Genomic DNA, 24,829 nt, shown 5'->3' with positions numbered 1-24,829 from the left:
GTTTGGTAAATTAAGCAGAGTAAAAAGTAGAGATGGCATCGAAGCTCCCTGTAGAAGAGTGCAGAACAATATTGTTCCCAGGGGGAAATGTGTATTGGTACATCCTGAATTCTCAAATACTATTTTCAAAGACATGGAAACCACTTTTTAAATACTCCGGATGTGGGCACTGGGATTCAGAGGGACTCCCTCACTCTCAATGGCATTGATGGGACGTTTGTTAGGACATCATGCTCTGTCCAGGATACCCCATCAGAGACGAGGAAGGAGGATGCTGAGAGGCCAAGGAGAGGAGGGAAGCACACTTGAAAATCTTGAAGGGGACTTCTCAAGAAGCCAGTGGCCAGGCGCTCACACAGGCTGGGCTTCTCTAAGGGCTGAGATGAGAATGTGTTTACACTCTCAGAATGAAACGGTGTAGGAAGGGTCTTCTCAAGGGCACTCCTCACTGAAGTAGGCACAGGAAGAGGGAGAGGAATTTACAGTAAACTTCAGAAACACCTCAGAATCGAGGAAACCACAACGTCGGGATTCTTGGTGTCCATGGGAACAGACCGATCTCTCACCTCTCAGGGGCCACCAAGAGAGGTCCATTCTCCTCCCTCAGACAGCTTGCCAGGGCACCAGGACAGCCACTCCAGGCTTTGAGTCTTTATGGCCTGCACACTGGCAGCACTCTCTCATTAAGAGTCCACCTACGTCCAGACAGCATGGAGCCAGGAGTCACCCTAACCCCATCATCTGAGGCCAGGAGAGCAGCAGATTCCAAAGGTGCGTGGCCACTTGGGGCAAGAAAAGTTAGGAGCAGGGAAGCCGTCACAGATCTACCCTAGATGAAGACTGACACAAATTGCTCTACTCAATTTCCAAAAAGAAAATAAGGGTGTAATTTGCGAGGAGAGACATTAATGAGAAGAATTTAGTGGAGGAATCGTAGTCACTTTGATAATTCACTCAGCAAGCAGTTTGTGAACACTTCCTGTGTGCTGGAAACTTAGCCAGGGTGACACAAAGACCTCACAGTGCAGAGAAACATGTCATGGAGAAAAGCCGTGCTCATCTCCTCTCAATGACAGGAGGTCTGTGCTTCTGGAGAGCTCCGAATACTCCAAGTCCAAGGTTCTCAAACTATTCTTGAATGTCTCTTTGAAATTACAGCCACCCCTTGCTGGCACAGTACTCTGTGCCTTAGCCTTGGGTTCCTTGTGACCCTGGGAAGAGCCACTTCATCTGAGGAAGCCACTAGTAGAAAAGCAGCCAGAACAAATGAGCATCTTTGTGTTTGACTGTGTTTTTTTTTTTAACCAAGTTCAGAACCACCCAATTCTCTCTTAGCATGTAGTATTGGGGCCTAGGATGTACCAGCACACACAATCAAAAGTAGGCAAATCAGAGCATCAGTGACACATGGTCATCTATTGTGCAGATGCAGTGCCACTGGATTTGCAGAGCTGTGCCTTGCTCCTGGCCACTCAAAGACAACAAATATATTAATCCTAATTCACTACTACAGTTCTACAAGGAAGTAAACTGCTATTTCTTGGGGGAAGAGTTAAAACACAGCAAGAAGACTTAATTCACTGCACAGATTAGTGAGAAGAAAATCCTGAGCTCCCAATTCCCATCCCCATGGGGAAAGAGAAAACCCACTGCCCAAAAATCACAGTCCCCAGCACTGTACTTCTAATTAGCCCTGTTGTGGTGATGAGTTACTTAGTGAGGCTGGAGTCAGGAGAAAGGACCTTCAAAGGATTGGAGGATGCCCAGTCCAGCCTGTGGGGACCTCAACAATGACAATATGAGTCCCTCTTGGTTCTTCTCCACTGATAAGCTTCCTTCTTTGGAGGCACATTTGAACAGCGTTGGCCAGAAGGCAACTTGCAGGGGCCCTGGGTTCTTAGTAATAAAAATGTTCCAGGTGACGGTTTGTGTGCTACATCTAGGATTGGGTGAGGGGGTTAAGAGAACTCAAGGGGGTGCTGGGGATGTGGCTCAAGTGGTAGCCCACTCACCTGACATGCGTGCAGCCTGGGTTCGATCCTCAGCACCACATACAAACAAAGATGTTGTCTCTGCTGAAAACTGAATAATAAATATTTAAAAATTCTCTCTCTCTCTCTCTCTCTCTCTCTCTCTCTCTCTCTCTCTCTCTCTCTCAAAAAATAAAATAAATTTTAAAAAAAAGAGAATTCAGGGGGAAGAGGGCTGGAGGTTCCATACAAATCCAACAGGGCTTTGGGAAACCAGCCTACCACCACCTGAAACCTGACCTCAAGGGTCACCTTGGTACCCTTCCAAGTGGCTTCTTACAAAAAGCAGCAGAAGAGCTGCTGATCCCCCCATCAGTCTTCCTTGCCTAGGACTCCAAGGTCAGCCATGGAATGACTCCATTGAATGACCTTCTGAAAAATATGTAATTTGCTTAGCATGAGGCTAGCACTCAGCAGATTTCTGGTGAATTCAGACTTTGGTTATTCTGAGTCTAGCATGAGTGCCTTCCTTGCCCGTGGCAAGAGAGAATGAGTGGGTAAAACAGACAGGGGCACAGATACTGGAGTCAGACTGGACTTAAACCCTGAAACTGCCATGTACTGGCTGCGTGACCCTTAACCCCACGGGCCTTCAGCTTTTCCATCTAGGGTTAGGGGGTCCTATCCAGCCATAAGAGTTGAGGATTGCATGACCTGATGTTTGTGAAGTCCACAGACTTGGGGCAGAGCATTCAGTGAGTTCTACATAAACCTAGACTGCTCCAAAGAGTGTCAGAAAGACCATCGAAGCAACCACCTGCAGGCTCCTACAGCCTGCTGTTGGGGTTCCACCATGGGAGTTTTCACACCCTTATTGAGGGTTTATTTGTACCTAAATTCACCGAGTCTCATTCATCACTCAGAGTTAGGTATGCAAACAGGTCTATAAAAACTTTTACTAAGAGCAGATCCCGAGGAAGCAAGCAACACAATGGGATCAATTCTAAAGGGTATGTCTTGGTCCACCGAGGAGAATAATACGGAAAAGTTAGATGCCAGATAAACTGGTTATTACAAGACACTTCTATTCTATTTTGAAGGCATCAAATGAAGGAATCAAAATGACATCAGAATTCTGAACAGCAACACTGTATTCAGGAAGACAATGGGGTGATATTTTTAAAATATAGAAAGAAAAGAACTTTGAACCTATTATGTTGTATTTATCTGAATTGCCATTCAAATGTAAGGTATAATAAAAGTGTTTTTTAGAAATATACCTCAAAGTTTGCTACAGAAACACTCACATTGAACACATTTTTGGAGAAATAACTCAAATTAAAAAAGAAAGACCAAGAAAAGCAGAAAAAGGCATGGAGAAAAAAGAATCAACTTTCATTGTTGTCTTAAATTATTTTAAAAAATTAATTAAAACTACAGCTAAACAAGCAAAAAAAGAGAAAATATTTCCATAAAAAATTTGCAATTCTAGACAATATTTTTATGAACAGTCTTTGAGAACAAGAATATGGAAATTGATTGGCTTCAGATACCAACAGGGATAAATTAACAGGGGTATGCTCTTAAGTTAAAGGTAAACACCTAGAGAACAAAATTAGAATGTAAAACCATTAAGGCAGCAGAAAAATTTCAGTCGATCGGATGGAAAATAGGAAGACAGCAGAACAAGTGGAAAATATAACAGAAAGAAATCTCATTATAATAATTACATTGAATTTAAATAAGTTAAACCACTGAATAAAGACGACAGTTTTGCTGAATGTCAAAAGTGCAAGGTGCAACCACATGTTGCTCAAAATGACATGCTTAAAACCAGATTCAGAGAAAGACTGAAAATAAAATGATTCCTCCTCATCTCTTAAAATATATATATATTAATATATATTATATATATATAATATATATACACACACACATATACATATGTTTATATTAAATATATTATATTTTTCCTATTTTAAGCTTTTGGTCCATCTTTCCAAAAAATTCTACTTCAGAAGGTTATATGTGGCCCAGTTCTGAGACACTATATTCTTTAAGTATTGAATTATCCTGGTATCTAAGCCCATATGTCCTGGAAATATCGACTCAGGGTGGTGATTTATGTGAAGGCAAGCAGAGAGTGGCAGAGGCTAAAGGCAGGCCACATCCCGGGTGGACTTAGCAGTAGCCCCACGAGAAAGCCCTAGACACCAAGAAGCACTTGGGGCCCCTTCCTGGAAACTCCTGAGGTCAGTGCTTCATTAGCAAACACAGTGCGTCTCACCTGACACATAATGGAATCACGGGGAGGGGGGGGAGCTTCTAAAGTTATATGAAATGTTGGGCCCATATCTAGAGCTTCCAAATAGTGAAGATCTGGGGGGCGGTGGCTGGAATGGATCTGTAAACCTTGCCAGGTACTGCTCAAGTGCGGCCAAGTTTGACTCTCCATGGGTGGGAACCCCTAGTCCTGAGGTGTGGAGAGACCAGCCTAAGGGCAGGTAACTGAGATCAGCCCAACAAGGGTTCAGCACTTCCTCATTCCAGCAGGGTTCAGGCTGTACCCTCTAATATATCAACTATCTGGACCGGTTTCCAGTAAAGGGATTGCCAAGAGTTGTCCCAAAGTCACATTATGGGAAAGAGTCACTCATCTTCTCACTGAAGACCCCAGCCATGCCCTGCCTAGAGTAAGACCTCCTACACACACCAACAGTCTCCCCCAAGGTTTTCTCTGGCTTTGGCTTTGGATTTGGTTTTGTACTGTAGTTGTTTAGCTCCTAGGTTCCACATTCTCCTCTACTTTCTGCACTTTCTCTAGAGCTGACTTTGGGGAAAGGAGCTAGAAGCTTATGTTCATTTCTCCCATTTGACAAAATTCCAAATCCCGAAGCCCATTGGTTGTTTGCATGTGTGTTGTTTTTGTTTGTTTGTTTTGTTTTGTTTGTTTTTAAGACATAACTCCACAAAAGAAGGAGAATTGGATGAGAAAACAGAGGGGCTGGGGATATAGCTCAGTTGGTAGAGTGCTTGCCTTGCATGCACAAGGCCCTGGGTTCAAACCCCAGCACCACAAAAAAAAAAAAAAAAAAAACTAGAAAGCAGAGAAATAAGCTATAACTGCCCTAACAGATATGAAGAAAGTCAACTTTCAGGCGAATCATGGGGAAGGCTGTGAGCTGGAGAATGTATTCTGTAGATATCTTTTAAAGGCTGGCGAAGTCTGCAGGCAGGCCTTTACTCTATGGAAGGGGATCAGCACTTTTCTCTCTGAGGAGTCTGACCAGACAAAGAAGCAGATCCATATCCAGATTCTGACCCCAGTGTTCCCTACATCAGCCCACCTACAGCATCCCAAAGGGGAGCTCCAGACTGACGAGCCCCACCCAAACAGTCCTTAGTATGCACTTTGAATCTCAAGCAGACAGGCCAGAACAACAAGGCCTCAAGGAAAGTTTCCAATACAGAAGACAGAGACCAAAGTAAACAGGAGGCAGCAGCCGGTCAGGGACTAAATAGAGGGAGAGAAGCTTTCAAAAGTGTGAGTATGATTCAAACGTTCAGAGAAGTAAAAACAGATACTGCATCCAAGGCATAAGAATAGGTTTCTATTTTCTTTTTAAAGATGAGGGAGAGGGCATTCTTACAAGAAAAAAGTCTCTTGGAAATTAAAATTCTGGCACTTGACAACAGCTTCAAAAAAGAATCAAATATACAGAAATTTTATATTTATATCAAAGATGATAGGAGATTTGCATACTGCAATCTATAAAACATTGCTGAGAAGAATTGAAAAGACATAAATAAAGATATCCCATGTTCATGGACTGAAAGATGTAATATTGAAATGACGGAACTATACAAAGTTCCAACACAATCCCTATGAGAGTCCTAACAGTGTTCTTTTCAGAAATAGAAAACCATATCAAGAATGCATAAGGAACATAAAATATCCAAATGACTTGAAAAAGAACGAAGTTGGAGAACTCACAGTCCTGGGAACTTATTAGAAAGCTAAAGTAATCAATACTGTGTGGTACAGGCATAAAAACAAACATACAACAATAAAATAGAAGAGAAAGCCCAGAAATAAACCCTCACACGTATGCTCAATTGATTTTCAAGAAGTATGCCAAGACCATTCAAATGGGAAAGGGCAGTTTTTTCAGTACATGTGATGGGAAACTGGATAGCCACATGAAAAAGAATGAAGTTGGATGTTTACCTGATTACAACATGCAGAATTTATTCAAATGGATCAAAGACCTAAGTTTAAGAGATTTTTAAAAAGCTATATAACCCTTAGAAGAAAACAGAGAGAAGTTTTCATGACACTGGATTTGGCAATGATCTATTGGATACAATACCAAAAGCACAAACAAAAAAAGACCCCCTAGACAAATTTGGCTTAATCAAAACTGAAAACTTTTACACATCATAGGACACAAGCAACAGAGTAATGGCAACCACAGAATGGAAGAAAATATTTGTAAATCATACATCTGACAAGGTATTGATATATAGACTGTATTTTTAAAACTGCTATAACTCAGCAACCAATGAACAAACAACCAAATTCAAAAACAGGCAAAGAGCCAGCCATGGTGGCTCATACCTGTAATTCCAGCAACTTGGCTAAAGCAGGAGAATCACAAATTCAAAGCCAGCCTCAGCAACTTACTGAGGTCCTGAGCAACTTTAGTGAGACCTGCCCCAAAAATTAAAAATAAAAAAGGCTGGAAATGTAGCTTAGTGGTCAAATACTCCTGGGATCAATCTTCAGTGCCAAAATAAAGGGCAAAATAAAGAGCTTGAATAGACACTCCTCCAAAGAAGATTTTTTCTTAATATTTTTAGTTGTAGATGGACACAATATCTTTATTTCATTTATTTATTTATTTATTTATATGTGGTGCTGAGGATCAAACCCAGTGTTTCACACATGCTAGGTAAGCACTCTACCACTGAGCTAAGACCCTGGCCTGGCCCCAAATAAGATTTTTTAAAGGGCTAATAAGATGAAAAGATGCTCACCATCACTAGTCATGAAGGAAATGCATATTAAAACCATGAGATACCACTTCACATCCATCAGGTGGATAGTATCAAAAAGACAAAAAATAACAATCATCAGTGAAGATGTGGAGAAATTGGAACCCTCATACTTTGCTGTTAAGAATTTAAAATAGTACAGTTTCTGTGGAAAAGAGTTTGACACATCCTCAAAAATTAATCACAAAATTATCATAAGAGTTAGCAATTCTACTCCTAGGTACATACCCAAAGAACTGAACGCAGAAACTCAGACAACAGGTGGAAACACCCAAATGTCTACCAACAGATGAAGGGAAAACAAAGTGTGGGTTGAGGATGTATATGCAATGAAACATTCAGTCATACAAAGGAATGGGATCATGATAAGGCTATCACACAGACAAACCTTAAAAACATGCTATGTGGAATCAACCAGACACAAAAGGACAAGTAGAGCTGGGGTGCAGCTTGGTGGCAGAGTGCAGTGGATTGTTCCCTTTATAAGGGGTACCTAGAATAGGCCAGTTCATAGGGGCAACAGGTGTGATCAAGGTCACCAAGGGCTATAGGGAGTTATTGTTTAAAGGGTACAGAGTTCCTATTTGGAATGATGAAAAACTTCTGAAAGCAAACAGTGGCTATGGCAGCAGAACATTGTGAGCATACAGGATGCCATCAGATGCACACATAAAGTGGCTGAAGTGATAAAGTTCATGTTGTGTATATTTTACTTCAATAAAAATATAAATTCATCAATAAAACCTTGATAATATAAGTGCAAAATTCATCAGAGGATTCACAGAAAGAATCTAGGAAATCTCCAAGAAAACAGCAAAAGAACAAAGAAATTAAAAATGAGCAAGAAAATATAAGGAAAATGAGAATTGATACAGGAGGATACCATTGAAATTAGTCAAGGTACTCCAGAAAAACCAACAGGTTACATACAGACACATAGAGGAGAGGAGTTTTGTTAGGGAACTCATTCAGGAGATTATGAGGGCCTGGAAGTCCCACCATCTGCTGTCTGCAATCTGGAGACCCAGGAAAGTCAGTAGTAAAATTCAGTCTGAGTCCAAAGGCCTGAGAACCTGGGACCACTGGCCTAAGTCTCAGAGTCCCCAAGGTCCAACAACCAGGAGCTCCAATGCCCCCGGGCAGGCGAGGATAACTGTGCCTGCTCAAGAAGGAAAAAAATCCAGTCATCCTTACTTTTTTATTCTCTCCTAGCCCACAACAACATTAGGGTAGGTATATCATTTTTACTCGACTACTGATTTAAATTCCTCTGCTCTGAAAACATCCTCACAGACATACCCAGAAATAATGCTTTATCAGCTATCTGGGCATCCCTTAACCCTGCCAATTTGACACATAATTATTATCATAACGTATGTCTGCTTTAGTTAGCTTTTCATTGTTGTGACCAATAGACCTCATGAGAACAGTTTAGAGGAGGAAAAGTTTATTTTGGCTCACAGGTTCAGAGGTTCAGTTCATAGTCGACCAACTCTATAGCTTTGGGCCTAAGAGGAGGTAAAACACCACAGTGGAGGTCATGATGGAGGAAAGAAGCTCAGGACAGGGTGGCAGAGAGAGAGTTCCATTCCCCATGGGCAAAATACAAACCCCAAAGGCACTCTCCCGGTGACCTATTTCCTCTAGCCCACAACCTACCTGCCTACAGTTGCCACCCAGTTAACCCACATCAGTGGATAAATTCACTGATTAGTTTACAGAGCTCATAATGGTATGGGAGTAGATTTCTAGTGAGTCATTCAAGAAAATTTCCCTAAGTTTAAGGACACCAACTTCTATATTGGAAGAATCCACCAGTATCTAGCATCCTCTGTATAATAGATGGACTCACATCAAAGCCATTGTGAAACTTCAGATCCCACGAGGCAAGGAGACAAAAGAACTGAGAGACCCAGGGATTAAATCTATGTGGAGTCACCAGAAATGATGAGAATAATAATCTGGAGAGGAGTGTAGACTGTGGGATTCCATATTCTAATCCAGTGGCTGGGAAGTGCCGCGCACAGTCGACGGACAGCTGTCTGCACAGGCAAGAACGGAGAGATGAATGATACATGCCAAAACATGCCTCAGATTTCCTAAGAGTCCCAGGAAAGAGAAATCACAGACATTAGGAGGAAAAGTCGTCCCTATAAATATTTCAAATGACACTTAAAATGGATCTGGTGCCATGAGTAGAATTTCAAGAAGCCCAGATGGGGAGGCAATGTAAATAGAGGCCTCTTGGGCAAAAAGAGGCAAGTGTGTGACCCCTGAAGTCCAAAAGGGCTGTGGTGGAGGAAGGAGGAGGGTGGGAGGCGGGGCTGAGCAGGAGGCTGGGAAGTGGTGGAGAAGACAGTCCAAGCCTCTGTAGCTCGGCAACACCAGTGCCCAGGGCTGGCCTCTGGGCAGGAAGGCAGGACATACTGAGCCAGGCAGACAGCAGAGCCTATCTGCCTGGCCCAAATGTCAGCACCCTGCCTCTATTTATCACGCACATGCACGTTTGAGCCTGGAGTCTCACCACTCGCAGCAGACGGCTCTGGAGTCCTGGGAGGAATGAGTGGCCCTCGCCCTCAAGACACTGGGTGCTGGTGGAGAAGGAGGCGTCCTTTTCAGTAACTGAAAGAAGAGAGTAAACCAGAGCTGCCAGCAGGGTGGAGAGCCGGAGTGGAAGTCATCCATCACGTCGTGTTAGGGAAAACACGTGCAGATGTAGGGACATGCTGACTCTCAGGAGCACCAAACAAATGGGCTGCCCTGGGAAAGAGCACTCACAAATCCCACGCAAAATCCCACGCCCGTCGAGGGGCTGCGCTATGCATCATTCTGGTCTCTGTTTTAAAATATTCCAGGAACTGGGAAAAAGAGGGGGAAGGGTCCCCCTCCCATTCCAAGCCAGGTGCTAACTGTTTTACTCCTCGACAGCACTCAGCCCACCAAAGGTGCCCACCGCGGGATGGATCCAGGTGTGACAGCAAATCCCGTCAGGCTGTAAAACCGCAGTGCAACCAGTGTGTCACACAGGAGATGCCACAGCCTCCTCACAAGATCAGTGGCCATCTATCAGTTCAACAATCCTCGTCCCATCACAACTAAAGAAAGAAAAGATTTTACATGACTAATGAGCCTCTCTGCTCCTTTGGGTCACAATCTGCATTTTAAGTGTCTACATCCACAAGTGCAGTGCAAACTGAACCTCGCCGTGTCAACGTTACTGAATTCTTGGTAATTAATGGGGATTTTTCAAATTGTCTGAATCTCTATTTAAATGATTTATATAATGGACCTTCGGAGTTGCTGTTACAATCTATCACATTGTAATGAAGGAACTTAGGTGTGTTTATTACCAATTTATGGAGAAGATGGCAACGGGAGGTGATAAAACTTTTTTGTCTCTTGGTTCCCTTGCAGGTCTAATATTCTGTGACTGGAATAAACAGGACACATCTTGACACGGCAGACACGTGTGGTCTGAAGCCAAGGGTATTTCGTTTTGGGTGCTGGCCAGTCCCTCGTGATTTATGACATTAGTTCGTTATAAATTGCTGTAAGGAAACCACCGCTCACCCACGAGCTGGTGCGCGTTTACTCTTCAATTTTCAGGAAGGAGACAGCGTGTGTACCAGGAATGATAGAACACTGCTCACTCCCACCCCACCCTCAACTCGGAAAACAAAAGGATGGTTTAGGATTAAGAAAAGGAGAGGCCTCTGAGCTGCACAGGGGTGTTTTAGGATCACACCACACCAAAGCAGCAAGAGGAGGCACAATATCCCGCCCCCTATCAGTTAGGCTGGAGATGGAGAGGGCTAGCACAGTTCTCCGAGAAATTCAAGTCTTGGTCCAATCTCCCATGCCTTAAGTCTGTTGAGTTCAGTGCCTAATAAATGGTACTCAACAAACAGAATTTAGAGCAATCTACATAAGAGGTTAAGTGATACAATAAATATTTAAAAATAAAATCAATATTCAATAAATCTTTATCTGAAGGTTATAAGAAATAGGTCTTTTGCAATTACAAGATATTAATAATATGATTTGAGGTCTTGGGAACAATACCATTTTTCATTATTTTCATATTCTAATTACCTTTCACATTTCTTAAAAATTACAAATGCACAAAATGATAATATTTCATCTGACACATTTTGAGAGAACACAAAGAAATCTCCTTTCTAAGAAACTGAAAATGCCATACAATGATGAATAAATAACAGTATTTCCTAATTCAAGCAAGCTGGGTTTATGGAAGTATGGGTTATTCTAGACATAGGGAGTTCTTTATACAAGTATTTTTACTTTTTTAATATTTATTTATTTTTAGTTGTACACAATGCCTTTGTTTTTATTTATTTATTTTTATGTGGTGCTGAGGATGGAACCCAGGGCCTCGCACGTGCTAGGCGAGCCCTCTACCACTGAGCCACCACCCCAGTGCCAAGTATTTTTACTTTTATGCAGTTGGTATCTTTATGATAAACAATAGTTAAACTTAGAAGTTACTAGTTGGTTGTATGAGGTCTGTGAGATTCTCTGCTATAACTTGAAAGTGTCCCTCAAAGTCCCTGTGTTGTGATGTCATTATGGTAGAAAGGGGTTAGTCATTGCAGGAGGGGTTCATGATAAAATAAGTTTGGCCCTTTCCCTACACACACACATGCACACGTCCTCCACCACCCCTCTCTCTTGCTTTCTGGTTTCTTCTACCATATGACACAGTAGAAAGACAGAAAGACCCTCACCATATGCAACCCTCAACCTTGGTCACCCCAGCCTCCAAAACTGTGAGAAATCCATTCCTTTTCTTCATAATTACATAGTCTCTGGTATTCTATTATAGCATTACAAAAATGAACTAAGGTACCCTCCAAGGATTTTCTGATTGAAGCATTAAACTCCTTACAGTATATATCTGCTGTTTTGATTCATTTGTTTTCTTTCCTCCAAAGTACTTTTCAAGTTCTTTTATCAAGACTTATATAAAATATAAACTTCTTTATTTTTGTATGTCTGAAAATGTCTTATTTTATACCAATTTATTTTTTCCTTATTATATTTATTTAGGAATGATTGACATACTGAATGGCACCCATTCATTCAAGTGAGTTTTGTTAAATGTAAATGCTCAGAAAACTTCACCGCAATCAAGATGCAGAACATTTCCATCACCCCTAAAAATTCTTGGTACCTATATGCAGCCTATCCTTCCACCCCATCCATAGGCTACAGATTTCTCAAATTATAGAACTAGTACAATATGCATTCTGTTGCATTTGGCTTTAACGTGACTTTGTATCTGCATTCAGAATGACTTAATGGCTTACTCATGTTGCTGTTGGTTTCAGTAGTTGTTCCTTTTTATTGCTGAGTAATATTCCACACACTCTTTACCTATTTACCATTTGATAGTTTGTGGGATTATTTCCAGGTGTTGGCCACTGTGATTAAAGCTACTGTGACCATTTTTGTGCAAACATTAGTGTGATATGTGTTTTCTTTTCTTTGGGATGGACACCTAGGAATAGAGTGCCTGAATATGACTTGTAGGTATGCTCAACTTCTTAACAAGTTAGTAAACAGATTTTCAAAGTCATCGTGACATTTTATGTCCTCAACAGCAGTTCCACTTGTCCTACCACCTTGCTGGCACTGGGTATTTCGTCTTTTAAAATTTTAGTCTTTTTTAGTCTGGTGGGTTAATATGTTTTCTCACTGTGGTTCTGTCTTTGCACCTTCCTGACAGCCGATCACAATAATCATATCTTTAAGTCTTCATTGATCATTTTATTTATCTTCTTATGAAAGTGTTTGCTAAATTTCTTCTATTTGGGATCAGGTGTTGTCTATAGATCCTGGATGTAAGCCCTTTGTGCACAGCAAATATTCGCTTCCAAAGCTTCTTGTTTTCTTAATGGTATTTTTTTTTTTTGGAGGGCAAAAGTGTTTAATTTTGATATATTTCAGCTTAACATTTTTTTCCTCTTACACTTCATGTTCATTTATGTCCTGAGAAGTCTTTGCTTTCCTAAGATCATGTCAATTTCCTCCTATGATTATTCTATTTACATATTTGAATGTTGCTGTTTAGGTAACCTGATAATGGGTGTTCCTGCTTTGCTTTGTGGTACTTGGGTTTTGTTGGTTGGTTTGTTCTGTACCTGCTCTGAAAACACCATCGCCAGGTTCGGCCTTCAGAGTTGTTTTCCCTCAGACCTAAGGGGTCCTTCCATCAGAGGCACCTGCAGAATCTGCCCTCAGCCTGGCTGCAGTTCCTCCGTCTTCCCCTCTTCTCTGAGCTCCTCTGGTGTGAGTCTGGGTGGGTCTGTTCAGTTTTGTTTGTTGTTTTGTTTTCTTTTAGTTCTGCTTAACAAAATGCCTTTTTCATGCCAGGATTCATGTTTACTTTTAATTCTGGAAAAGTCTTAGCCATCTTTTCAAATATTGCTTCTCTCCTATTCTTTATTGTCTTCTAGAAATATCCATCATAATGACGTGTAATCTCTCGCCTTCCACCTCCCTCCTGATTCTGACTCTCAGTGGCTTTCCAGGTGACAGGCAAAGTCTGGCTTCCATCTCAACCTCTTCAACTACACCCAGATCAGTATTTCATTTGTAAGATCTGCTTTTTATTTTGATGACTGTACTTTCATTTCCAAGATTTCTGATTTTTATCTATATCCACCTTTTCTTCCTTGATTGCCTTTTTTTTTTTTTTAATACTAGGGATGGAAACTGGGGGCACTTTACTGCTGAGTTACATCCCTGGCCCTTTATTTTATTTTATTTTATTTATTTATTTTTTTTATTTTTTTTGAGACAGGGTCTTGCTAAGTTGCCTGGGCTGGCCTTGAACATGCAGTCCTCCTGCCTCAGCATCTGGAGTCACTGGAGTACAGATGTGCTCCACTCTGCCCAACCATCAACATCTATTCTTGATCCAATTGCCTGTTGAATTCATGTTTTATAGTTCTTTCTGTAACTTATTGAAAGTCATAAATGTATTTATTTTAAAGTAATTTTCCTACTTCTCTATTGTTTACAGTTTTCAGGCAGGAATTCTTTTGATCTTGTTTGAGTGTTGTTGTGTATAGGTATTGCCTACCTCAAAGCCATTGCCACCTCTCTGAGGACAAATCCCGGCTGTAACCTGAATGAATGTGTCCTGCCAGGAGATCACAGCTGGCTTAAGGCATTTGTGCCCATTTGTTTCCCCTTGCAGGACGTCAATTCTCCAGGTTCCCTTGGAGCCAAGGGGATTGGGTGACATGTGACCCAGTTTTCCTAACAATATGCAATGAAGATTCTGCTCGGGGCTCCTGAAGGGATGGGAATTATGATATCTGGAGCAGCAGCAGCCATCTTACAACCCTAAGGCATAAACAGTAAACTCAACAGAAAAGCGATTGCTGACAAGAGCCTGGGTCCCTGGTGGCATTGCTGAGCTGCAAGATCAGCTTCTAGTGTTCCCATTATTACAAAAAGTAATAAGCATCTGTGGGGTCAAGGCCCCAGTTTCTTGCGGCTTAAATCATTCCCAGGAGCACAGGAGGCTCTTTCCCTCCCAGCCTGGTGCCTCCGCCGGGGTCTCCAGAGATCCACAGCACAGAAGCATCGCTGTCCCATGCTGGTTCTTCCTTCTTCCCAACCCCAAGCCAGGACAGAAGGTGGTCCACCTCCCAGTCCCACGGGTGCTTCTGCTTGCAGCCTGCTCCCTGCTGGGACCCGGGTGGGTTGGCTGGAGCTTTGTCAGCTTCTAATCTCATGCACAGGACACTCGGGGCCTGGCTTCAGGACAGGAGTCCCAGGGGAGATGCCCCCACTCACCTCCTCTGATAGAGTCCCGGCTTGAAAGTCTGTGTCCTGAGGGCAGCTGTCTGCCCACCGACTCCGACCTCTCGCCCAGCCAGTGCACTTCTTAATGTTGCAGGGAGAGGTCTGGCATTCTGCAGACAGGACTACTCTTGTAGAAATCTGGCAACACGAAGAAAGTAGAATTAAAAGCCAACGGGACCCGCCACCACTGTGAACATTCTGATACATTTCCTTCTAGCTGTTTTTCTATACATATCTACAAACATTTTGTTTCATAAAACCATGGTGCTAATGTAATAGACGGGGTTATAGCTTGCCTTTTTACTTAATGCATTAAAGATGCTTTACGTAGATTATCTAGGTAGAGATACAGCATCTAGATCCACCCTGTTTCCCTACTCCTTATTATGGAGTCTTTAATTTGTAACTACTATACATAATGTTGCATGATAAATATTTCAAGATTTCCTTAGAAAAAGCCCTGGAAGCAAGATTACTTAAACAAAGGGTCTAAACATTTTAAATACACTTATGTACACATATCTACACATATTGCCAAAGTGCTCTTCCAACAAATGTTCATCCTCACAAACTCTGGGTATAATGTTTTAAACTTGCCAATCTGATAGACAAAAAAGACTCAGTGTTCTTTTAATTTACATGTCTTTGATACTCATAAGTTTGAACATTTTTCATATGGTAATTAGCCATTTGTCTGCCTCCCCAAGCATTTTAAATAAGATTGTATTTACTTACAACTTTGCAAAGACAATTATTTCACAAATCAAATCAAAATACTTTTTTATGCAAAGTATATAAAGCCACCTCAGAAGAGTTTGTGTTGAAATCTATTTCACAAAGAATATCCCTCTTTTTCAGGCTGAATGTCATCTTCATTTTACTTCTGGTCCAAATTCTAATTGCACTCAGTTGTTGGGTGATTTATAATCACAGATGTGGGAGAATAGAGAATATGTGTATATAGATACAAGTGGCCAAATTATTTGTATATGTATATTTGTGTGTGTATACATGTATGTATATATATACCTGTACACGTGTACACACACAAACAATTCACATATATAATTAACCACAGATGTAGATGATTTATTTGTAAACATCGATATAATTATGATTTCCATAATCCCTGGTTATGTACAAACTTATTTTGAAATACATTAAAAACTGAAGTGGATACATCCATTTGGAACTTCTCATAAACCACAAATCAAACCTAAGATGTCACTTGGAATGGACTAAAGACAGCTAGGTCTTTGATTTAAGAGTCTCCACTCTCAGTGATAAAGCAGTCGGCCTTAAATCGTGCTTATGGAAACTGAAATACTGAATTATTCGGAGAGATTATTAGGGGAAATGGCCAGATCACAGGTAGATTTTGAGTGAAGTTATGAGGAGATGGGGCACTCTTCTGCAGAGAGGAACAAGAAGGGCTTGCTCTGGAGACAGCAGGGGAGACAGTAACGTGTGAGGGTTTGGAGAAGCCTGGCTTGGCTCTGAGCTCAGCCAAACCTGGGGAACATTCTTGCACAGGCTCCTGGACATCTCTACAGATAATGGGGTTAGAATGGTAGCCTCCTCAGAGTTTCTTTGGGGATTTAAAATCATGCATATACACTACATTTTCTTTTTCCATTCATCTGTTGAAGGGCACCTAGGTTGATTCCATAGCTTAGCTACTGTGAATTGAGCTGCTATAAAAATAAATTCTACTGTCATGTATAACTAAAAAGAACCAATTAAAAAAAAAAAAAAGACCCAGGAACACAGGCACCACAAAACAAGTTGTGAAATAATAGTGAGAGAATTTTATTTTAAATAAAATATGTATGTGTGCAAAATTTTAAAATCTTTAAATACACTGCTACACTGAAAATAAAAATAAAAACATGCATAAAGCAACTCAGCTCAGGGCCCAGCTCACCTCAACAATGACAGGCCGGACCTCCAGGAGGGGGATGGGGTAGAGCCCATGAGCAGGGTCCAGGCCCACAGGCAGGCACCTGGGTGGCAGGGACAAGGTTCCTTGTTGCAGAGGAGCTTTAGGGCAATACTTGAAGTGGCTGAGTCCCTTCTACAATGGTGGGTAACTAGATGAAAACTCCAAACACCTCCCACCACTGTGCCGAGAACAGCAGGTGGAAAAGGTTTTACTGCAATGAGGAAAACTCCGGGGCACAGGGGGAGGGGCTGGGACCTTGTAGGATACACAGAACCTGGGCGTCCAGCTCCAGGCCAGGAGTGGGAGCCAGGCAGGTGCGCCTGGCCAAGATGTGTCTTAAGGGTAACTTAAGGGCTTTGAGATGGGCTCTGGAGGTAGCTGGGAAGTCGTTAAGCTTGCATGCTGCATTCCTGGGCTGTCCTGAGGCTGGGCCTGGTCCTACACGTTGCACAAACTCTCGGGCATCACTGTCTGCATCCAATGGGGGCCCAGCTTCTCAAAGGAGGCTTTTCTTCACGATGGAACCAGGCCCTCTCTGAGGTTTCCTGAAGCATCCTGGCGTTTTCACACTCCAAGACCCGGCTTTTCTAAATTATAGTCACAGCTTATAAGGGTTCACACATGGGTCTGCCCAATAATGCACCTGGAGGAATACTCAGGAGGCACCAGATCTGTAGATTTTATTATAATAGGGTTTGCAAGTCCATAGTGCTCCCCAGGTAAGCAGAGAAACCCTGCTACCTGAACCCCGTCCAAGTCAGCAAATGTAGATTTGCCTCCCAATTGCCAAATTTAGGTGAAAGTCTCATGTTAACTCAAAGTTAGGGGAAAGGCTCTACCAGGCTTTGTTGATTTAATATTTGAAACAGTTTTTGGTTTTGTTTTGTTACCTGGAATTGAACCTGGAAGCCCTTAACTACTGAGCTACATCCCCGGCCCTTTGTATCTTTTTATTTTTATTTATTTATTTATATTAGGGCCTCACGAAGTCACTGAGGCTGGCTTTGGACTTGCGATCCTCCTGCCTCAGCCTCCCAAGTTGCTGGGATGTGTGCCACGGTGCCCAGCTGAAACAGTCTAATTTCTAATTTGCTTCCTTCCTCCTTTCTTGTGTTCCTTTCTGCTTTTGCACATGCCATGCTACAGAAACATTCACACTATTAGGCCAATTTCTCAACATCCTTCTTCTCCATCTGTGGAAGCCTGGGGAAAATGACGCCAAACAGCAAAGATGAAAATCTGATCTGATCTATCAGCCATGTCCTAAATGCACCTCTTATTCACTAACAAAGAATCAACCCAAGGAACCCAGAGCTATTCTCTCCATTGTTTTCCTATCAATTTTGTTTTTTATGAACTTTTTCATGTCTACAGAGCAAGTTACAAATTCTCCCTCAAAACAGGCTTGTAGGACCCAGGTCTGGCTAAGTGGAAGAGCAAGGTGTCTATCTCTCCAAAGCCAATTTTAATCATTTAAATTTGAACTTTACCTAGATGCTTCTTAAATAGGAGAAAATCATGATGGGGTCGTGAAGTGTCTATGTGAGAAATGTGTGAAAGTTCAATCTTGTGATCATAGCTGCCTCATCTATAATAAGATGGCACTGACATTAATCTCACCTGCTTCGTAGGATTTTGCCAAATGGGTGTGTGTGTGTGTGTGTGTGTGTGTGTGTGTGTGTGTGTGTACACAGACTCACTGCCTAACATGCAGTAAATACACAATTATTTTATCTCCCTCTCTGTTTCTTCATTGTTTTGATCTATTTTTTTGAAACAAGAAAAAGGGATTGTTCCCCAGAGAGCCTTGAAAATTCATGATCTCTGTGCGTCCCACTACCACACCTCCAGTTTCCACTCGGGGACTCCTCGGAATCTCAGCTCTCACCTTGCAAGGACATGGGCTTGCAGCCAGAGGTACTTAATAAACCTTTACTGGTGATGAGCCAATATCTGTCACATTGCAGCAGCTTTATGGACCTGCCTCACTCACAAAAACAAGAGCCAGAGCATGTGAAATAACAGCCAGAGGTTCTGGCACGCGCTCTCTGGACTCCACCAGGACCACCTGCCAGGACCAGCGTTTTTCTGGTTGTCTCCCAAGCCCATCACCTTCTCCTGGGGTTCTCCAAGCACTCTCTGGATGGCACCGAGGGCCAGGGTCTGCTTGGTTTTGTGGCCCATTTAGGATCCAACTTTTTAGCTTAACTTCTCCCTTGCTCATGGTTCTGGCCTTTACCCTGCACTCCCTTGTGCTGTGACCACAGAGAAGCTCTGCCCTCCCACTGCTCTGTGCAGGGGAGGGGACCAGACAGTCAGAAACTTCAGGACATTAGTAGGTGTGGCTGAGTCACAGAATGCACTAGAACAAGTTCTATGAAGACTGAATGCAGGAGTATTCTAGATGAACTGGAACAAGCAAGGTTTGACCTGCTCATCTGCAGGATGGGTCATCTGGGTTGGAGCCAGAGCATGAGTGCAAGCCCAGGAAGGTTCAATGAAGAGCTGGCATGTGGGGCCAAGAATCCAAAGATAACGGATCCCAGACTGCCTCAGCCACACAGACATGCCTTCAGCCAAAGATCCAGACCCAGTCCAAACCCAAGGTCTGCTTTAGCAGGGGAAGAACAGGTGATCCAAGAGGTCTAAACAGGCACGCAGGTGGTATCCAAGGAGATGACCCAGAAATAGGTCTAGGAGGTGGAGGAGAGGACAGAAACCTGGGCCCTGGGACAGACTGGTCTTTGTAAACACGTTCAAGGTCATGATCTGAACACCGAAGACAGCGTGGGGCCAGGTCTCCCCAGAGGCCCCTGCAAATGAAGAACAGGGTTGGCTCAGAGTTGAAGCAGCCACAACCTCTAGGGTTAGCAATATGGATACAAGAGCAGGTACCAGGCAGGTCATCCATACCGTGGCTCCCCGTCTGAGTCAGGCCCGGCTTCAGAAGGTCTCATGGTCCTCTTTAAGGAGTTGCATCTACCAGGGCCCAGCCTGCACTCAGCAAGCCAATGAGCAAAAAGCCTAGGAGACTGAGATTTCCGAATGGGTCCCTCCTCAGCCACAGCAGGCATCTTGTCTAAAGAGTGAGAATTGTTGGGGGAGGAATCAGGGGAGAATGTCAGAAGCCAAGGAGAGTTTCTAGGCTTGTTTCTTGGAAAGGGAGCAGACCTGTCTGAACCCCAGGCACTCCGGAGTGGCTGTCACTCCAGACTTCCCTCCCCTAGGGGTTTGGACCAGCAAGAAACAGTAGGAAGCTTAGTAAGACACAAAACAAGGTTGGAGGTGAGAGGGCAGCCCCAGCACCCACAGGCTGGAAGGCAGAGTGGGCCATAAAACTCACTATGGCACCCACGCCTGTTTCCCGGCCTACAGCTGTCTTACCACCCCCCAGTGACAACAGCGCCCAAGGCTGGGCATCCTGAGGAGGCCATAGTTGTCACCAGGGCATGTTCTCACCGCACCCTCTTCACCACAGGGGTGGGGATAAGGGAACTCCTCAATCCTGGCTTCTCATTCACCCTTTATTCTTATCTATTCAGGACACTTGGGCCACTTGCAGTTAGATTTTTCACCAAAATGGACGACAGCCACTAGGAGCCCAGTTGCCCATCTCCCAGGCTCTGACCGTGCCAAACTTACACCCAGCTTTCTCACTAAGTTGAGATTCAACTTGTGCCTGACTCTAGGTTCTGACAAGCTGGCTGCCCTCGCTGGAACTCCTATCTCCACAAACACCGGCTTCTGGAAAGCTGACGCTGTCACTCCTGTCCCCTGGGCCAGCAACTGTTCAGTGACAACGCTCACTGCTGCCGGTACTGTGACTCTCCCACCACGGAACGCTGCAGAAGGGAAAGAGGAAAGGACTCATAACAAAGAAGCGCATCCCTCGGAGCCCAGCACCGCTGCGCTCCTGATGCCTGAGATGCTTTGGGTTGAAAAGAGGCATAACGGGTATTAGCATTCTCAGCAAAAGCACTTTAGCCAATTCTGTTTTCATATTCCTCAACCCAATTCCTTCGAAAATGAAAGTAAAAATAAAGCACTACTCCTTACAATTTCCTCAAGGCCTTGGAGTCTGGATTAAAGAAAATGTACTGACTTTGCTGACCTTGGCAATGGCGTCCAGGGGGTGGGGAGAGGGAGTTGCCACGCTCAGGCCTTGCTTGGGTCCTAATAGCCCAGCTTTGCCTGTGCTTTCGATATTTTCTTTCAAACTTGCCATTTTGCTGTTGCAGCTGGGCTTGTCAGTTCTCAGTGCTAATGGATTGTGATGGGGTGTCAGGGGAAGTCAACAATCAATGCTTGAAAAAAATGGTGGGGGTGCGGGGGCCCGTCACTGCTGACATGGCCAGGAATGGAAATACAATGGCTTGCTTTTGTGGAAAAACAGTCAAGAAACTCTGTGCTGTGTTTTGCTTTTTAAGATCAGTGTAGATTTTTGTCCTTTGAGGTCTGGACTCTCTGCCCTTCCCCCAATTTCAGTTTGACTATCAAAAACACCGTCTCTAGTTTTTAAATAACCAATTTACAACATAGTTAAAATGGGTGATTCATGCTGCAAGTTGTAGTTATTTCTTGCAGGAAGATGAAACGAGATAGGGAAATGTCCACTGAAGCGGAGGCACGGAAGAAATGGTATGAAATGGCTGGGCCACCTTTGAAGCAGGCCTCTGTTAGGAAAACTCATTTAGACCCCAGTGCTGTGTGACATGAGAACACCATTAGCGTAACACTTGGCGTGGGGATGCTAATGTGAAAACATCAACGCCTGACTGCAGTTTACACCAGGGCAAGAATCTCATGGAAAATGTTTCACTAATTCAGTAGAGCCCTGTTATGATGTTGGCGTCAGGATGCAGAATGATATCTGCCTCAGGTTGCTCTGGTCAACTCAAATAGCGGGCCTTCATGTGAGGACTAATTTGAACAAGAATCACATGCAACATAATCTGTGATAGCAGAACACTTTCTAAGTGAAAGTTTGTTGTACTTATGGATGTGAATGATATTTATGCCAAGAATCCCAAAGTGGTTATTAAGTAAAATTATTCCAAGCTGACTTTATGTAACACTTGAGTCCCTGAGAAGTTTTGTGTAACTTAGAGAAAACTCAGAATTGCATCCTGATCTATTCATTTTGTAAATTCAACGCTGCATAGATCAGGTTTCCTTAAAGGAAAATCTGTCTCTATTCTCTCAGTTACAGAGAAAAGTGTAGACAGAAAGGGTCTAAAGTTGTAAAAAATGAAAAGCTCTGTGACCCCCCACCCATGCTGTTTTCTCCCCCTCTATAATTCGCGATCCTACCCGCCTTCTATTACTTTCCTTTTTCTCCTTTTTGTATCATCAGAATCTTACTGAGCATATGGTATTTTAAAAACCAGAGCAACATAGCACAAGTCTAATCTTTTAAAACACCACCCACCAGGAAGGTAGAGCAGGTGTGCTTTCCCTGTTTCTCCCACAAATTACAGCTGGAAGCGCAGGACATCGGGGCCTGTGTGCCTATAGAGAGAGCGGGAGAAGACGGGACGCTGGAAAGAAGGAAGCGGGCTGAGCAGAAACCTTGGGACTCTTGAGGAGCCACTGCGCGGGGCTTCCCTCCGCTTCCGGGTTTCTTTTGTCCTGTATATCACAGACCTGCCCCTGAGGAAGCCGGCAGCCCTGAAATGCCAACAGATACACCCAAAAATGGCCCAGAGAGGCCTTCCCTCTTTAACCAAAAGCCCAGCTGAGCTTAGACCATACCTGCTGTCCTCCAGCCCCACGCCTCAGGAACCTGGCCCCACCCCGCCACAAGTGGCAGGAGAGCCTGGACCTCACCTTGCCAGGCTCTGAGATGTGCCAGCACCCGTCAGGGTCACGGCAGAGAAGATGGGAGAAGTAGTCAGGACATGGGACATCTTCCTCCAGCCAATGACACGCAGGTGAAAAAGCAGAAACCCTCACAAGGGTGACAAGGGACCACAACCCTACCTGCATCAGTGTGACCACCCAGACAAAATGGGCCACTTCCTGGGAAACCCCACCTATCACAACACTCCCAGTGTTAAGTGGTAATTTGAATAATCACGTAACTATTCAGAAAATCCAGTGCATAATTTTTAAAGTCCCAACTATAGGGTCTTGATTTAACTTTCGAACAGCCATCTTCAATGTTAGCCACCATCTTAGGAGATAAGTTTTGCTTTCCTGTACTTCCTCTTTCCTGAACTCCCCTGTCCCCATTAGTGACCTACCCCATGGTACCATAACCTAAGCCAATCCCAGAAGGACAGACCCCTCTGCTCTGGAAAGCCCCACGGTGCCATGACCTGAGCCAATCCCATGCTATTCCCACCAGCCCAGCTCTGACGCAAGCCTACCCCATAGCGCCACAGCTCCAGCTCCAAACCCCTACCCCACAAAAGCTGAGCACATGACATCTCGGGGCCTCTCTCTCCTATAGAGAGAGGGCCTTTATTTGTCAGCTTTGACAAATAAACTCTCGTGTGTATCTCTGCCTGGCCTCTGTCCCTCATTTCTTGCTCACCTGTCCCCTGCTTTCTCACTTTCCTTTCACCAACCAAAAAAATCTCTAAGCCCAGATGGTTTCACTGAGAACTGTACCAACACTGAAAGAAGAATTAATACCAATTTTATGTTAACTCTTCCAGAAAAAGAAGGAGGGAACAATTCCCAATTTATTTTGTGAAACTAGTGCTACCCAATCCCAAAAACAGGACAAGAAAATACAAAAAGACAGTTTAAGAAAAAAGAAAACTGAAGACGAGTATTCTTCATATTAGAGATGCACAAACATAAAAACATACATACCTGACCAACGGGGATGCAGGTCTCATTCAATATTCAAAAATCTATCAGTGTAAACCACCCTATGAACAAGTACAGAAAAGTCACAGGATCACATCAATCAATGCAGAAAAGCATTCGAAAAAATTCCATTTACTCATGATTGAAAACAAAACAAAAACAGAAAATAGCATCCACCTAGGTCTTCTATGACGAATTCCCTTTCTCCATTTACTGGCTGTATGACGTTGGGCAAATTATCTAATATAAGTTTCAGTTTTGTCACTTGATACAAAGGGGGCAAAGAGTATAGTAACACAGCCACATCAATGTTTATAGCGGCCTCAACTCACAATAGCTAAACTGTGGAGCCAACCTAGGTACCCTTCAGCAGATAAATGGAAAAAGAAAAAGTGGTATATATACAAATGGAATATTACTCAGCTTTAAAGAAGAATGAGATTATGGCTTTGGCCAGCAAATGGATGGAGCTGGAGAATATCATGCTAAGTGAAATAAGCCAAGCCCAAAAAACCAAAGGCCAATTGTTTTCTCTGATATGCAAGTGCTGATTCACAAGAAGTGGGTGGGGCTAGGGAATAATAGAGTTACTTTGGATTAGATAGAGGGGAGCAAAGGGAGGACAGAGGTATAGGGGTAGGAAGGATAGTAGAATTAATCTGACATTATTACCCTATGTGCATACACTGCACAACTGGTATGATTCTATATCATGTATAATCAGAAGAAAGAGAAATTATACTCCATTTATGTATGATGTGTCAAAACGCATTCTACTGACATGTATAACTAATTAGAACAAATTTTAAAATATTTTTTATAAAACAAAGGGGGCAAAGACAACACCCAGCTCACTGAGCTGTTTGTGTGTGATTATAATGTAACTAATGAAGTAGGCTTGTTGATCAACATTAGAAGGAATGGCTTCTCTCTGCTTTGGTACACTGTGAGCAAGCGTTCATATTTTGCCTACAAAGTCAGGTAGGACTGTTGGAGTTCAAGAATCTGCCTACAATAGTATCTGGAAGTGCTTTTTAATTCAGAAAGATATAAAGAACACAAAACATAAATTGTGGGCAAAAAAAGAGAAAATAAAATGAGTAGCATGTATGTTTTACTCTATGATTAATTTAGGCAATTTTATATATAATAAATAAGAAATGCTATCTAATATAATTCTGGTATGTGTTTCTGTATACTGCTTATCATT

At 42.9% G+C, this 24,829-nt stretch overlaps 1 protein-coding gene across 8 annotated transcripts in view; it reads right to left on the bottom strand.

The window, feature by feature from the left end:
• Positions 1 to 24,829, bottom strand: part of LOC144365983 (uncharacterized) — a 114,892-nt gene that overhangs the window by 46,291 nt on the left and 43,772 nt on the right. For 4 of the 8 annotated variants that reach the window (XR_013424726.1, XR_013424725.1, XM_078018842.1 and 1 more), the window contains one exon: positions 14,853 to 14,999. The exons of 3 other annotated variants lie outside the window; for them this stretch is intronic. Coding sequence is in view for 2 of the 5 variants with exons in the window: in XM_078018842.1 (XP_077874968.1) it covers positions 14,853 to 14,999 (147 nt within the window). In the remaining 3 variants the exon portion in view is untranslated. Of the gene's footprint in view, positions 1 to 9,534; positions 9,648 to 14,852; positions 15,000 to 24,829 lie in introns of those variants that run through there. One more of the 8 variants, XR_013424727.1, reaches the window with a different exon arrangement.

Source organism: Ictidomys tridecemlineatus, chromosome 8 (assembly GCF_052094955.1).
Source record: "Ictidomys tridecemlineatus isolate mIctTri1 chromosome 8, mIctTri1.hap1, whole genome shotgun sequence".
Taxonomy (NCBI): Eukaryota; Metazoa; Chordata; class Mammalia; order Rodentia; family Sciuridae; genus Ictidomys; species Ictidomys tridecemlineatus.
The sequence above is the reverse complement of the archived record's forward strand: the minus strand, read 5'-3'. Positions and strand labels throughout refer to the sequence as shown.